The sequence below is a fragment of the Mesoplodon mirus genome (assembly GCF_964341445.2).
Source record: "Mesoplodon mirus genome assembly, chromosome: 7".
NCBI lineage: Eukaryota > Metazoa > Chordata > Mammalia > Artiodactyla > Ziphiidae > Mesoplodon > Mesoplodon mirus.
In genome coordinates this window covers 111,949,891-111,966,153 of record NC_138983.1, presented here as the reverse complement: position 1 = coordinate 111,966,153, position 16,263 = coordinate 111,949,891, and the positions used below count along the sequence as shown (strand labels likewise).

At 35.3% G+C, this 16,263-nt stretch overlaps 1 protein-coding gene across 1 annotated transcript in view; it reads right to left on the bottom strand.

Moving 5' to 3' along the window:
- Positions 1-16,263, bottom strand: part of DYNC2H1 (dynein cytoplasmic 2 heavy chain 1) — a 400,170-nt gene that overhangs the window by 31,952 nt on the left and 351,955 nt on the right. The window contains exon 86 of the mRNA XM_082626481.1: positions 2,189-2,298. Coding sequence (XP_082482607.1) covers positions 2,189-2,298 — 110 coding nt within the window. The remainder of the gene's footprint in view (positions 1-2,188; positions 2,299-16,263) is intronic.

Below are 16,263 nucleotides of genomic sequence, written 5' to 3'. Positions count from 1 at the left end.
TCTTATTTATAGTTTCCTTTGCTGTGCAAAAGCTTTGCAGTTTCATTAGGTCCCATGTGTTTATTTTTGGTTTTATTTCCATTTCTCTAGGAGGTGGGTCAAAAAGGATCTTGCTGTGATTTATGTCATAGAGTGTTCTGCCTATATTTTCCTCTAAGAGTTTTTATCATGTCTGGTCTTATATTTAGGTCTTTAATCCATCTGAATTTATTTTTGTGTATGGTGTTAGGGAGTGTTCTAATTTCACTTTTTACATGTGGCTGTCCAGTTTTCCCAGCACCACTTATTGAAGAGACTGTCTTTGCTCCATTGTATATTCTTGCCTCCTTTATCAAAGATAAGGTGACCATATGTGTGGGTTTATCTCTGGGCTTTCTACCCTGTTCCATTGATCTATATGTCTGTTTTTGTGCCAGTACCATACTGTCTTGATTACTGTAGCTTTGTAGTATAGTCTGAGGTCAGGGTGCCTGATTCCTCCAGCTCTGTTTTTCTTTCCCAAGATTGCTTTGGCTATTCAGTGTCCTTTGTGTTTCCATACTAATTGTGAATGTTTTGTTCTAGTTCTGTGAAAAATGCCATTGGTAGTTTGATGGGGATTGCATTGAATCAGTAGATTGCTTTGGGTAGTGTAGTAATTTTCATAATGTTGATTCTTTGACTCCAAGTATATGGTATATCTCTCCATCTGTTTGTATCGTCTTTAATGTCTTTCATCAGTGTCTTATAGATTTCTGCATACAGGTCTTTTGTCTCCTTAGGTTGGTTTATTCCTAGGTATTTTATTCTTTATGTTGCAGTGGTAAATGGGAGTGTTTTCTTAACTTCTCTTTCATATTTTTCAGCATTAGTGTATAGGAATGCAACAGATTCCTGTGCATTAATTTTGTATCCTGCCACTTTACCAAATTCATTGATTAGCTGTAGTAGTTTTCTGGTAGCATCTTTAGAATTCTCTATGTATAGTATCATGTTATCTGTAAACAGTGAAGGAAACAATAGCAAGGATCAATAAAACTAAAAGCTGGTTCTTTGAGAAGATAAACAAAATTGATAAACCATTAGCCAGACTCATCAAGAAAAAAAAGGAGAAGACTCAAATCAACAGAATTAGAAATGAAAAAGAAGTAACAACTGACACTGCAGAAATACAAAGGATCATGAGAGATTATTATAAGCAACTATATGCTAATAAAATGGACAACTGGAAGAAATGGACAAATTCTTCGAAAAGCACAATCTTCTGAGACTGAACCAGGAAGAAATAGAAAATATAAATAGACCAATCACAAGCACTGAAATTGAAACTGTGTTAAAAATCTTCCAACAAAGGAAAGACCAGGACCAGATGGCTTTACAGGTGAATACTATCCTTCTCAAACTCTTCCAAAATATAGCAAAGAGAGGAACACTCCTAATCTCATTCTATGAGGCCACCATCACCCTGATACCAAAACAAGACAAAGATGTCACAAAAAAAGAAAACTACAGGCCAATAACACTAGTAAACATAGACACAAAAATCCTCACCAAAATACTAGCAAACAGAATCCAGCAGCACATTAACAGGATCATACACCACGATCAAGTGGGGTTTATCCCAGCAATGCAAGGATTCTTCAATATATGCAAATCAATCAATGTGATACACCATATTAACAAACTGAAGGAGAAAAACCATATGATCATCTCAACAGATACATAAAAAGCTTTCGACAAAATTCAACACCCATTTATGATAAAGTCTCTCCAGAAAGTAGGCATAGAGGGAACTTACCTCAACATAATACAGGCTATATATGACAAACCCTCAGCCAGCATCATTCTGAATGGTGGAAAACTGAAACCATTTCCACTAAGATCAGGAATAAATCATTTAAATTTAAATAGCATCGTTTGACTTCTGCCTACCGTATTGGACACAATAGGTCTAGATAAATAAATGACCAAAATTTTAAAAATTAAAGTTTGCCTTTTTCAATTCTAATTAAAAAAAGACATCATAATTGAAAGCAGTGTTCTCTAAACTAAAGGTTTACTGTTATTAAAAGTCAAGTATTAAGAAATAACACAACTATCTGGATTCAACAATACATTTATTTCTTGACAATCAAGGGAATATGATAAGAAGTGAACAAATGAAAGTATAATTACCCTCTCAGACAAATAAGTATTTCATTCTATTTACCTTGCAGTTTCCTGGCGAAGCGCATTGAGAAATGTGTCTGGGTGGAAGAGTTCTGATAGGTCAAGTGTATCAGAGAGAAGAGTCTGTTTTTCAGCTCTCTCTACCCAGTTCTAGGAGGAGGGAGATACACGAACACACATTTAAAAACTTTGCAAACTTGAAATATAAAGAAATCTATTAAAGAAGAATTATGCAGAAGTCATTTTCAATGAGGAAGTTATACAGTTTCCAAATGCTTTGAAATGATGTCTAGGAAAAAATTTTTTTCCACTGTATGTTATAAAATCTGCTACAGTTTTTTGATATAATATCCATCTATCACAAAAAAAGCTTCTTTGCACAAGCTTTTGTTAGTAGAGATCTACTCAAAATAAAAAATCTAAAACATGACATTTAATCTCATATATGGCGTTTAGATTTGGACTAGCACTTCTAGTGAAGACTCACTCCTCAAAGTGTGCTCAGGGGATACTGAGCATCTGGGTCTACTACTAGAGTTCCCAAAGCTGCCAATTCTTGGCAAGGCAAACTGAACTTGGGTTCCAGATTTAACAGTAAATTTGCCACCTTACTAAATCAAGTATTATAGTGGAGGGTAATGCCCAGGAAAAAATAATTTTTTTGTTAAAATGTGTTTTTTAATAGTCTTTTCTCCTTATCTGACATTCTGTAAATCAATTTATACTCCATTTGGAGAAAGATACATCATCATTAAGTATGTTTAATAAGCATAATAAAAAATTGCCATTTGGAACAAATAACAAAAACAACAAAGCCTTCTGCAAAACTTTCTATATGCTTTCCATGTATTAACCAATTTTATGCTTACTACAATCTTAAAGTTGGTGTTAATATCCCCATTTTACAATCAGAAAATGGAGGCATGGTGAGGTTAAGGGTCTTGCCCAAGGTCACATAGTTAGTGTTGGAGCAAGGTAATAATAAACTCAGGTGATTTGTTTTTCTGTAATATTTCTGCAGGTACTAATGTGCCTTAAGAGAGTGCTTACTGACAATTTCTGAATCAGTCTGTTACTGCAGCTGTTACACAGAGATGGTACCACAGTAATGGCTATTAAAAGCTTTCAGAATTCACATTTACTCAGTAATTCATTTTGCATGATTTATAAAGTCTAGGAAAAAGTTATTTATTTAATTTATGATTATGTAGAAAGGCTGTGTTTCATGTACTATAACACCCTGTTATCCACCAAAGCATTTATATCTGTCAGCCAGGTCTAGAATAGGAGAAATTAATATCTCCAAAGCTAGTGTGCTTGCATTAATATGTTAATGCATTTGACTAGTACTCCTACCCTAGAGTTTGTAGCAAAAAATGTTCCTATGTCCTTCCTAGCAATTGATAATATGTTGATTTTAAAAGTAGAAAAGACTTTAAAAAGAGATCTCTTTAACAAAGTGTAATTATTTCTTCTTGGATATTATCCTGTTAATAATAACACTCCACAAAGTATCTATTTTCAATTAAATAATTTAAAATTATGCATATCAAATACTGTTTACTCCTTATCAAATATTTTTATATCTGCCTTCTATTTTCATTACCTAAACACAGTCAACAGATTATGCTTACATGACCCATTTTTATTGTAAATACTTGTTTTAAAACAACTGTAAATATATCAAATTATACTATTATTTCAAAAAGTGCTTAACATTAATTTTGAATTAAAAAACTCCAAAATAGTTGTTGCCAACTATGGATGTGCATATGTTCAAATTAAGTAAAAATTAGAGTGTGGCTGATAATCAGAGTTTAACTTCATTAAAGTCTGAATTAACATAATTAGTCAAGGAGAGAAAGCCTCTTTAGTAAAAATGTTTTTATTAGTCTATAGTAAAAATATCCTGTTAGTCTATTAAGGTTAAAGTTAGAATAAAACAAAGGTATATTTGATAAGATAAAGTTTAAATAACAAAGATTCTTTTAATGTATATAATATCGTTAAACAGTAAATTTCAAAATAAAGAACCAATAAGCACATTTTTTTAATTTTTAAAAACTACATTAAATCTGCTCATGGATGTTTACAGAAGCTTTATTCATAATTGCCAAAACTTGGAAGCAACGAAGATATATCTTTCAGTAGGTGAATGGATAAATAAACTGTGGTACACTGTGACAATGGAATATTATTCAGTGCTAAAAATAAATGAGCTATCAAGCCATGAAAAGACATGGAGGAAGCTAAAATGCATACTACTTCGTGAAAGAAGTCATTCTGGAAAGCTACATACTATATGATTCCAACTATACGACAGTCTAGAAAAGGCCAAACTATGGAGATAGTAAAAAGATCAGTGGTTTCCAGGGATAAGGGAGGAGGGAGAGTTGAATAGGTAGAGCAGAGGATTTTTAGGGCAGTGAAAATACTCTGTGTTATTATAATAATGAGTATATGTCATTATACATTTGTCCAAATCCACAGAATGTGGATTATTATACCCATTATAATAATAAGCACCAAGAGTGAACCCTAAGGTAAATTATGGATGTGGGTGATTATGATGTGTCAACACAGATTCATCCTTGGTAAAAATGTACAGTTTTGATGAGTGATGTTAATAATGCAGGAGGCTATGCATGTATTGGAGCAGGGAGTATATGGGAAATCTCTGTACCTTCCTCTCAATTTTGTCATAAACCTAAAATTGCTCTTAAAAATGTCTTTCTTTTAAAAAAATGACATTTATACTCATTTAAAATAATAGAAATAAAGACAATTAACATGATCTTTATGAGCAGTAATGCACATATATAGATTGAGCTCTCAACAAAGCTATAGGCATATTACTGGCAGTTATTTTTCAGAAAATGTTTCTTCTTTACTCCACTCCTGGTTACAGGCCATGCTCTTTTTAAAGGACTAGGTTTGAGACTGAACATAAGGCCCATGTCTCTCCTATGATTAGGCAACTATATAGCTATAATTCTTCAAATGTTATATAATAAATGTAATCATAGAAGTAAGCAAATAAATACCTAATAGAATTGAATAACTTAATGGGTTGGGTAATTTCTTTTTTTTTTTTTTTTTTTTTTTTTTTAATTTTATTTTTTTGCTTTATAACAAATATAATCAGTTATACATATACATATGTTTCCATATCCCCTCCCTTTTGCGTCTCCCTCCCACCCTCCCTATCCCACCCCTCCAGGCGGTCACAAAGTACCGAGCTGATCTCCCTGTGCTATGCGGCTGCTTCCCACTAGCTATCTACCTCACGTTTGGTAGTGTATATATGTCCATGCCGCTCTTTCACTTTGTCACAGCTTACCCTTCCCCCTCCCCATATCTTCAAGTCCATTCTCTAGTAGGTCTGTGTCTTTATTCCTGTCTTACCCCTATGTTCTTCATGACATTTTTTTTTCTTAAATTCCATATATATGTGTTAGCATACAGTATTTGTCTTTCTCTTTCTGACTTACTTCACTCTGTATGACAGACTCTAGGTCTATCCACCTCATTACAAATAGCTCAATTTCATTTCTTTTTATGGCTGAGTAATATTCCATTGTATATATGTGCCACATCTTCTTTATCCATTCATCCGATGATGGACACTTAGGTTGTTTCCAGCTCCGGGCTATTGTAAATAGGGCTGCTATGAACATTTTGGTACATGTCTCTTTTTGAATTATGGTTTTCTCAGGGTATATGCCCAGTAGTGGGATTGCTGGGTCATATGGTAGTTCTATTTGTAGTTTTTTAAGGAACCTCCATACCGTTCTCCATAGCGGCTGTACCAATTCACATTCCCACCAGCAGTGCAAGAGTGTTCCCTTTTTTCCACACCCTCTCCAGCATTTATTGTTTCCAGATTTTTTGATGATGGCCATTCTGACTGGTGTGAGATGATATCTCATTGTAGTTTTGATTTGCATTTCTCTAATGAGTAAAGATGTTGAGCATCCTTTCATGTGTTTGTTGGCAGTCTGTATATCTTCTGTGGAGAAATGTCTATTTAGGTCTTCTGCCCATTTTTGGATTGGGTTGTTTGTTTTTTTGTTATTGAGCTGCATGAGCTGCTTATAAATTTTGGAGATTAATCCTTTGTCGGTTGCTTCATTTGCAAATATTTTCTCCCATTCTGAGGGTTGTCTTTTGGTCTTGTTTATGGTTTCCTTTGCTGTGCAAAAGCTTTTAAGTTTCATTAGGTCCCATGTGTTTATTTTTGTCTTTATTTCCATTTCTCTAGGAGGTGGGTCAAAAAGGATCTTGCTGTGATTTATGTCATAGAGTGTTCTGCCTATGTTTTCCTCTAAGAGTTTGATAGTGTCTGGCCTTACATTTAGGTCTTTAATCCATTTTGAGCTTATTTTTGTGTATGGTGTTAGGGAATGATCTAATCTCATACTTTTACATGTCCCTATCCAGTTTTCCCAGCACCACTTATTGAAGAGACTGTCCTTTCTCCACTGTATATTCCTGCCTCCTTTATCAAAGATAAGGTGACCATATGTCCGTGGGTTTAACTCTGGGCTTTCTATCCTGTTCCATTGATCTATCTTTCTGTTTTTGTGCCAGTACCATACTGTCTTGATTACTGTAGCTTTGTAGTATAGTCTGAAGTCAGGGAGCCTGATTCCTCCAGCTCCATTTTTCGTTCTCAAGATTGCTTTGGCTATTCGGGGTCTTTTGTGTTTCCATACAAATTGTGAAATTTTTTGTTCTAGTTCTGTGAAAAATGCCAGTGGTAGTTTGATAGGGATTGCATTGAACCTGTAGATTGCTTTGGGTAGTAGAGTCATTTTCACAATGTTGATTCTTCCAATCCAGGAACATGGTATATCTCTCCATCTATTTGTATCATCTTTAATTTCTTTCATCAGTGTCTTATAATTTTCTGCATACAGGTCTTTTGTCTCCTTAGGTAGGTTTATTCCTAGATATTTTATTCTTTTTGTTGCAATGGTAAATGGGAGTGTTTCCTTGATTTCACTTTCAGATTTTTCATCATCAGTATATAGGAATGCCAGAGATTTCTGTGCATTAATTTTGTATCCTGCAACTTTACCAAATTCATTGATTAACTCTAGTAGTTTTCTGGTAGCATCTTTAGGATTCTCTATGTATAGTATCATGTCATCTGCAAACAGTGACAGCTTTACTTCTTCTTTTCCAATTTGGATTCCTTTTATTTCCTTTTCTTCTCTGATTGCTGTGGCTAAAACTTCCAAAACTAGGTTGAATAAGAGTGGTGAAAGTGGGCAACCTTGTCTAGTTCCTGATCTTAGTGGAAATGGTTTCAGTTTTTCACCATTGAGGACGATGCTGGCTGTGGGTTTGTCATATATGGCCTTTATTATGTTGAGGAAAGTTCCCTCTATGCCTACTTTCTGCAGGGTTTTTATCATAAATGGGTGTTGAATTTTGTCGAAAGCTTTCTCTGCATCTATTGAGATGATCATATGGTTTTTCTCCTTCAGTTTGTTAATATGGTGTATCACGTTGATTGATTTGCGTATATTGAAGAATCCTTGCATTCCTGGAATAAACCCCACTTGATCATGGTGTATGATCCTTTTAATGTGCTGTTGGATTCTGTTTGCTAGTATTTTGTTGAGGATTTTTGCATCTATGTTCATCAGTGATATTGGCCTGTAGTTTTCTTTCTTTGTGACATCCTTGCCTGGTTTTGGTATCAAGGTGATGGTGGCCTCGTAGAATGAGTTTGGGAGTGTTCCTCCCTCTGCTATATTTTGGAAGAGTTTCAGAAGGATAGGTGTTAGCTCTTCTCTAAATGCTTGATAGAATTCGCCTGTGAAGCCATCTGGTCCTGGGCTTTTGTTTGTTGGAAGATTTTTTATCACAGTTTCAATTTCAGTGCTTGTGATTGGTCTGTTCATATTTTCTATTTCTTCCTGATTCAGTCTTGGCAGGTTGTGCATTTCTAAGAATTTGTCCATTTCTTCCAGGTTGTCCATTTTATTGGCATAGAGTTGCTTATAGTAATCTCTCATGATCTTTTGTATTTCTGTAGTGTCAGTTGTTACTTCTCCTTTTTCATTTCTAATTCTATTGAGTTGAGTCTTCTCCCTTTTTTTCTTGATGAGTCTGGCTAATGGTTTATCAATTTTGTTTATCTTCTCAAAGAACCAGCTTTTAGTTTTATTGATCTTTGCTATCGTTTCCTTCATTTCTTTTTCATTTATTTCTGATCTGATTTTTATGATTTCTTTCCTTCTGCTAACTTTGGGATGTTTTTGTTCTTCTTTCTCTAATTGCTTTAGGTGCAAGGTTAGGTTGTTTATTCGAGATGTTTCCTGTTTCTTAAGGTGGGATTGTATTGCTATAAACTTCCCTCTTAGAACTGCTTTTGCTGCATCCCATAGGTTTTGGGTCGTCGTGTCTCCATTGTCATTTGTTTCTAGGTATTTTTTAATTTCCTCTTTGATTTCTTCAGTGATCACTTCGTTATTAAGTAGTGTATTGTTTAGCCTCCATGTGTTTGTATTTTTTACAGCTCTTTTCCTGTAATTGATATCTAGTCTCATAGCATTGTGGTCGGAAAAGATACTTGATACAATTTCAATTTTCTTAAATTTACCAAGGCTTGATTTGTGACCCAAGATATGATCTATCCTGGAGAATGTTCCATGAGCACTTGAGAAAAATGTGTATTCTGTTGTTTTTGGATGGAATGTCCTATAAATATCAATTAAGTCCATCTTGTTTAATGTATCATTTAAAGCTTGTGTTTCCTTATTTATTTTCATTTTGGATGATCTGTCCATTGGTGAAAGTGGGGTGTTAAAGTCCCCTACTATGAGTGTGTTACTGTCGATTTCTCCTTTTATGGCTGTTAGTATTTGCCTTATGTATTGAGGTGCTCCTATGTTGGGTGCATAAATATTTACAATTGTTATATCTTCTTCTTGGATCGATCCCTTGATCATTATGTAGTGTCCTTCTTTGTCTCTTCTAGTAGTCCTTATTTTAAAGTCTATTTTGTCTGATATGAGAATTGCTACTCCAGCTTTCTTTTGGTTTCCATTTGCATGGAATATCTTTTTCCATCCCCTTACTTTCAGTCTGTATGTGTCTCTAGGTCTGAAGTGGGTCTCTTGTAGACAGCATATAGATGGGTCTTGTTTTTGTATCCATTCAGCCACTCTGTGTCTTTTGGTGGGAGCATTTAGTCCATTTACATTTAAGGTAATTATCGATATGTATGTTCCTATTCCCATTTTCTTAATTGTTTTGGGTTCATTATTGTAGGTCTTTTACTTCTGTTGTGTTTCTTGCCTAGATAAGTTCCTTTAGCATTTGTTGTAAAGCTGGTTTGGTGGTGCTGAACTCTCTCAGCTTTTGCTTGTCTGTAAACGTTTTAATTTCTCCATCAAATCTGAATGAGATCCTTGCTGGGTAGAGTAATCTTGGTTGCAGGTTTTTCGCCTTCATCACTTTAAGTATGTCCTGCCACTCCCTTCTGGCTTGTAGAGTTTCTGCTGAGAGATCAGCTGTTATTCTGATGGGGATTCCCTTGTGTGTTATTTGTTGTTTTTGCCTTGCTGCTTTTAATATGATTTCTTTGTGTTTAATTTTTGACAGTTTGATTAATATGTGTCTTGGCGTATTTCTCCTTGGATTTATTCTGTATGGGACTCTCTGTGCCTCCTGGACTTGATTAACTATTTCCTTTCCCATATTAGGGAAGTTTTCAACTATAATCTCTTCAAATATTTTCTCAGTCCCTTTCTTTTTCTCTTCTTCTTCTGGAACCCCTATAATTCGAATGTTGGTGCGTTTAATGTTGTCCCAGAGGTCTCTGAGACTGTCCTCTGTTCTTTTCATTCTTTTTTCTTTATTTTGCTCTGCAGCAGTTATTTCCACTATTTTATCTTCCACCTCACTTATCCGTTCTTCTGCCTCAGTTATTCTGCTATTGATCCCATCTAGAGTATTTTTTATTTCATGTATTGTGTTTTTAATCGATGCTTGATTCATCTTTAGTTCTTCTAGGTCCTTGTTAACTGTTTCTTGCATTTTGTCTATTCTATTTCCAAGATTTTGGATCTGGGAAATAGAATCTTGGATCATCTTTACCATCATTATTCTGAATTCTTTTTCAGGTAGAGTGCCTATTACCTCTTCATTTGTTAGGTCTGGTGGGTTTTTATCTTGCTCCTTCTCCTGCTGTGTGTTTTTCTGTCTTCTCATTTTGCTTATGTTACTGTGTTTGGGGTCTCCTTTTTGCAGGCTGCAGGTTCGTAGTTCCTGTTGTTTTTGGTGTCTGTCCCCAGTGGCTAAGGTTGGTTTAGTGGGTTGTGTAGGCTTCCTGGTGGAGGGGACTAGTGCCTGTGTTCTGGTGGATGAGGCTGGATCTTGTCTTTCTGGTGGGCAGGTCCACGTCTGGTGGTGTGTTTTGGGGTGTCTGTGGACTTTTTATGATTTTAGGCCACCTCTCTGCTAATGGGTGGCGTTGTGTTCCTGTCTTGCTAGTTGTTTGGCTTAGGGTGTCCAGCACTGTAGCCTGCTGGTCGTTGAGTGAAGCTGGGTGCTGGTGCTGAGATGGAGATCTCTGGAAGATTTTCGCCGTTTGATATTATGTGGAGCTGGGAGGTCTCTTGTGGACCAGTGTCCCGAAGTTGGCTCTCCCACCTCAGAGGCACAGCACTGACTCCGGGCTCCTCAATTTGGGATGATGTGTTGTCTATTCATGTATTCCACAGATGCAGGGTACATCAAGTTGATTGTGGAGCTTTAATCCGCTGCTTCTGAGGCTGCTGGGAGAGGTTTCCCTTTCTCTTCTTTGTTCTCACAGCTCCTAGGTCTCAGCTTTGGATTTGGCCCCGCCTCTGCGTGTAGGTCGCCGGAGGGCGTCTGTTCTTCGCTCAGATAGGACAGGGTTAAAGGAGCAGCCGCTTCGGGGACTCTGGCTCACTCAGGCCGGGAGGGAGGGAGGGGCACGGAGTGCGGGGCGAGCCTGCAGCGGCAGAGGTCGGCGTGACGTTGCACCAGCCCGAGGCGCGCCGTGCGTTCTCCCAGGGAAGCCGCCCCTGGATCCCGGGACCCCGGCAGTGGCGGGCTGCACAGGCTCCCGGAAGGGCGGTGTGGGCAGTGACCTGCGCTCGCACACAGGCTTCTTGGCGGCGGCAGCAGCAGCCCCAGCGTCCCACGCCTGTCACTGGGCTCCGCGCTTTCAGTCGCGACTCGCGCCCGTCCGTGGAGCCCCTTTAAGCAGCGCTCTTAATCCCCTCTCCTCGCGCACCAGGAAACCAAGAGGGAAGAAAAAGTCTCTTGCCTCTTCGGCAGCTCCAGAGTTTTCCCGGACTCCCTCTCGGCTAGCTGTGGCACATTAGCCCCCTTCAGGCTGAGTTCTCGCCACCAGCCCCAGTCCTCTCCCTGCGCTCCGACCGAAGCCCGAGCCTCAGCTTCCAGCGCTGCGCGCCCCGGCGGGCGAGCAGACAAGCCTCTCGGGCTGGTGAGTGCTGCTCGGCACCGATCCTCTGTGTGCGGATCTCTCCGCTTTGCCCTACCCAGGTGTGTGGGGAGTTTCTTGCCTTTTGGGAGGTCTGGGGTCTTCTGCCAGCGTTCAGTAGGTGTTCTGTAGGAGTTGTTCCACGTGTAGCTGTATTTCTGGTGTATCCGTGGGGAGGAAGGTGATCTCCGCGTCTTACTCTTCCGCCATCTTACCCGGACGTCCCCGGTAATTTCTTAAATACTATAAACACACACTTAGATTCATAGGCAGTAAAACTTCTAAACTAGAATGAACCATAGGGATCATTGAGTATAGTTTCCTTACTATAACACAGAAAATGATTTTTCCCAGGTGATATGGATAGTTTAAAAATATTGCAAAATTTTATTTTAAAAAGATTAGTGATGAAGCAGAACACATGAACAGAAATGGCATTCATTCACTCATTCAGAAGCACTTGCTGAAGGCTAAGAGCTTACCACCTAGTTAGGGGAGATCAATCATGCATAAATCACTGTGGTCAAAAGGTATTAAGGGGAAAATCATATAAGAAATGAATCATGTCTCAGGAGTGATCTACTCCTATATGGACCAATGTATATGGAATTTTGAAGGAAAAGGCTGTTCTCTCAAGAATTTAACATCTAGCTAACTTACCATTCACTTGTGAATATAAGTGAGTATCATTTTTTAGGCCAGAGTTCAGAAAATATATAAACCACACCTCTGCAACTTTTTTCTTCTAAACATTCTTCAAAAGTGTTCTCAAATTCTCTTATATATTACTCAAAACTAAGATTTTTAAGGATGTAGAAGGCAGTTAAATCTAGAATTAAATCTAAATGATTTTTGTAACAAAATTAAATGGATATAATAAAAAAAAACTTCTAAAAAACTCAAAGGGCCGCAAAGCATAAAAACAGAACTAATTAAATCAAATGATTGGAGTAAATCAAATTGTATAGGTTATATCCCACAGAGAAACAAATATTTCCTTTCAAGTGTTCACACACATTTATGAAATACATCATGTATCTAGACACAGAGAAGAAAATAATCTCATCATACTGAAACAAAAGTACAAGAACTTAATATATCATAAAGGTGGCATCACAGATCACTGGGGAATGAAAAAGATGTTCAATAGATGGTGCTGGGGGAAAATTATTTACTTTTTGGGGGAAAAAAGTCTAAACTTTAATTCACATACAGTCTAAAATTACGCTAATTAGCATTCAGAGTTGAAATAATGTTGAAAAAGAGAAAACAAAGACAAGGGAAAAAAGATTATGTCTGATTAGAATGGTAGACCTTTTTTAAAAGAGAAAATATATGTTAGATTATAAAAATTTTGTATATACCAAAATATCATAAATAAATGTAAAAGGCATTAAAACTAAATTTGCAAAAATATTTTCCACAAATATGAAAATGAATTAAAAACATTAATATAATTGTGGACTGTTTACATGCTTATTGAAACATAAAGATAGGATCATCCTTAATAGTTACATAAATTTAAAAATTAATACATGTTTTTAGTCCTTCAGAATACTAGAATGAGAAATGATAATGCTCAAATGTAAGTGTGCAACATGGACACAATTTTGGACACAATATTTTTATAAAGCAATTTGATGAAATGTGCCAAAGCTTTGAAAATATTCAAGCCATTTTACTCAGTAATTCCTTTTCTTGGGATGTAAATTAAGAAAGTAATCAAGAGATTATTATGGCTTGCTCATTTAAAATTATTTGTAATATTAAGAAACCAGAAGCATAATAATAATAGAAATTCTATAATAATATATAATAGAATAGAAATTAGATAATTAAATTATGATACATCAATACAATAAAATATTACATAACAATAAAAACTGGTATTTGAAGAATATCTAATGGCAATGGAAAATGTTTATTACTTAATGTATTTATCAGAATGTAAAAATATACACATAGTATTAACCTGATTATGTAAAAATTACTTGAATACACAGAAAAAATATTGACAAAAGCCATTATCAACTTATTTCAGTTGGGTATGACCTATAACCTATTAATGACTGTCTTCATTCACATTTTATAGCAATTATTTAGCATAAGATGAAATACATTAATAAACTGATGCAATTTTATTTTGTTTTAATGAACTGTGTTCCTTCAAAGAAGGGTTTAAGGAAAATAACAAATAATTCAGGCAGTCATGCTTCTCAAAAGATGTGCTATCTTTTATATTCCTTCATCTTTTCTTCAAAATTATTTAGTATAAATTTAGAGATTTAAGAATCTGTGAACAAATTCATCCAAAATTAAAATCTAATTTATCCAGAATGAAATTAAGTACCTCCAGTCATTGACTAGAGTAAACAAAACATTAAAAGTTATTAGTATGTTGACAAGTCTGGATAAAACAAGTTTCTCAATTCATTGGATTAATAGATAGTAATAAACTGCAGCTCATCTACAAGGTAGATTATCAGGAATTATATTGGAATTAAAACTTCAGAATTAGTAATTAAAGACAAATAAGATCTTTCTTCCTAGGAAAGATTTGTTGTACCAACTTCAAAAAACAGTAGGGGTACTACTAGATGTTTGCCATTCCTTGAATCTAAATTTTTCCTAAATTCAAACCTGGGTTTATATCATCATTTTTCAAATCTTGTGCATTAGGTTTACTAGTCATATAAGCATGGGAGAAAAGATAAATTAAGTAAGTTTTCCAAGTTTAGTCTTTTGAGTCTCAGTTTCAAGTCATCTTTAAGTAGACTTTTGAGACTGAAATGTAAAATCTGGAGTTCAAGAGAACAAGATTGATTTGGATGAGTTTTCTGGAGATCTAACCATTTTGACTACATGATGCCTAAAAAAATAATTTCTTGCCTCATGTACTCCATTAATAAATTTACCTTGCCTATCAACTTTAGAGAACTGCTTTTTAAAAGTGTGTTAAATACACTGCAGTTAAGATTCCATCCATTAATGTTCTGCTAACCATTTACATTGACTTTAATTCTTCACAGTATCTCAGAATTTTGATGTGTTTTGATTTTTATTCAGCTAAATTAATTCCTAATTTTCTTTTTGATATACTCTTTGTACCATAGGTTATTTAAAAGTAGGTATTTAAAAAACTTCCTGGTATTTTAAATATCCTCAAATATTTTTGTTATTAATTTCTAACTTCATTTTATTGTAAATCCTTTTAGATTATTTGATACAAGTTTGATCTATCTATGGATCCACCTTGGTATAATTCTGCGTGCACTTGAAAAGTATGTGTACTCTGCTGTTGTTGAATGTAATGTTCTACAAATATCAATTAAGTTACTTAATTATGTTGTTCAAGTCTCCTATATCCCTACTGCTTTTCTAACCACTCATTCTGTCAATTATTTATTGATGGAGGTGTTTTGATATCCCTAACTTTAATTGTGGATTTATCTATTCCTCCTCACAGTTCTATCAGTTCTTATATCATGTATTTTGAAACTCCGTTGTTAAATGTGTAACAGTTTAGTATTGTTATGTTCTTTTGATGACTTGATCACTGTATCATTATAAAATAACCTTCATTATCCCTTATTATATTCTCTGCTTTGAAACCTACTTTACCTGATATTAATATAGCTACACAATCATGGTATATATTTTTCTATCATTGTGCTTTCAACCTATTTGTGTCTTATTTAAAGTGCAATGCCCTTATGCCTGATAGGCATCCTAGTTGGATTTTGTTATAGCAGTTTGACAATTTTTGCATTTTAGTTGGTAGCTTTGAAAATATATATCGATGTAAAGATATTACTTAATGATTTATTTTAAAATTATTTAGGGAGGAAATGAGCTTATAAATAGCTATATATTGTAAAAGAAAATTTTAGGATTTAGGTTGAGCAAAATAGAATTCAATGAGTAAAATGATGGCTTTAATAATAATAATTATCACATTTTAGTAACACAATATCATGAATATAACATAATATTTATCACATGTATCTCACTCACAGAAGTCAATGTCACAATAGCATACAAGGTCTTCATTGTCTGCCCCTATCTCAATTCCAACCTCTCTCCCCCAACCACACCATTCTAACCTTTTACTTCTCTGACCACATTTTCCTTATTTACTCTCCTTCAGTCACTCTGGCTTCCCTTTCTCAAAAAAATCTTCTGCCTCAGGGTACTTGCCATCCCCTCTGCCTGAAACTCTCTTCTAGCAGGTATCTATCTGCAGGGCAATTCCCTCAACTTCTTCAGGTCCCTGTCAAATACCACCATATCAAAGATGTCTTCCCTAATTCTACCACCTTAATTTTTTTTTTACATATTTTACCTTTATATCTAGATCTCTATATGTTATTAATAGGAATTTAAAAAGAAAGTATCTATGGTCAAGGTATTTTTTTCACATGGAATTGGTTAAAAATTCTCTAAAGGACTTCATTGTGTTTCTTTCCTGAGGGTGTTTCAAAGTAAATTGTCTAAGAAACTAAATTTTCATTTCCCCATTTTCATGTTTTTAAGCAATTTATTTCAATGAAACAACTTTAGAAAAAAGATGTAAGTGTTGGCTTTTGAGAGGGGCTTCAACATTATAAGCTTATAAAGAAATTTTAATG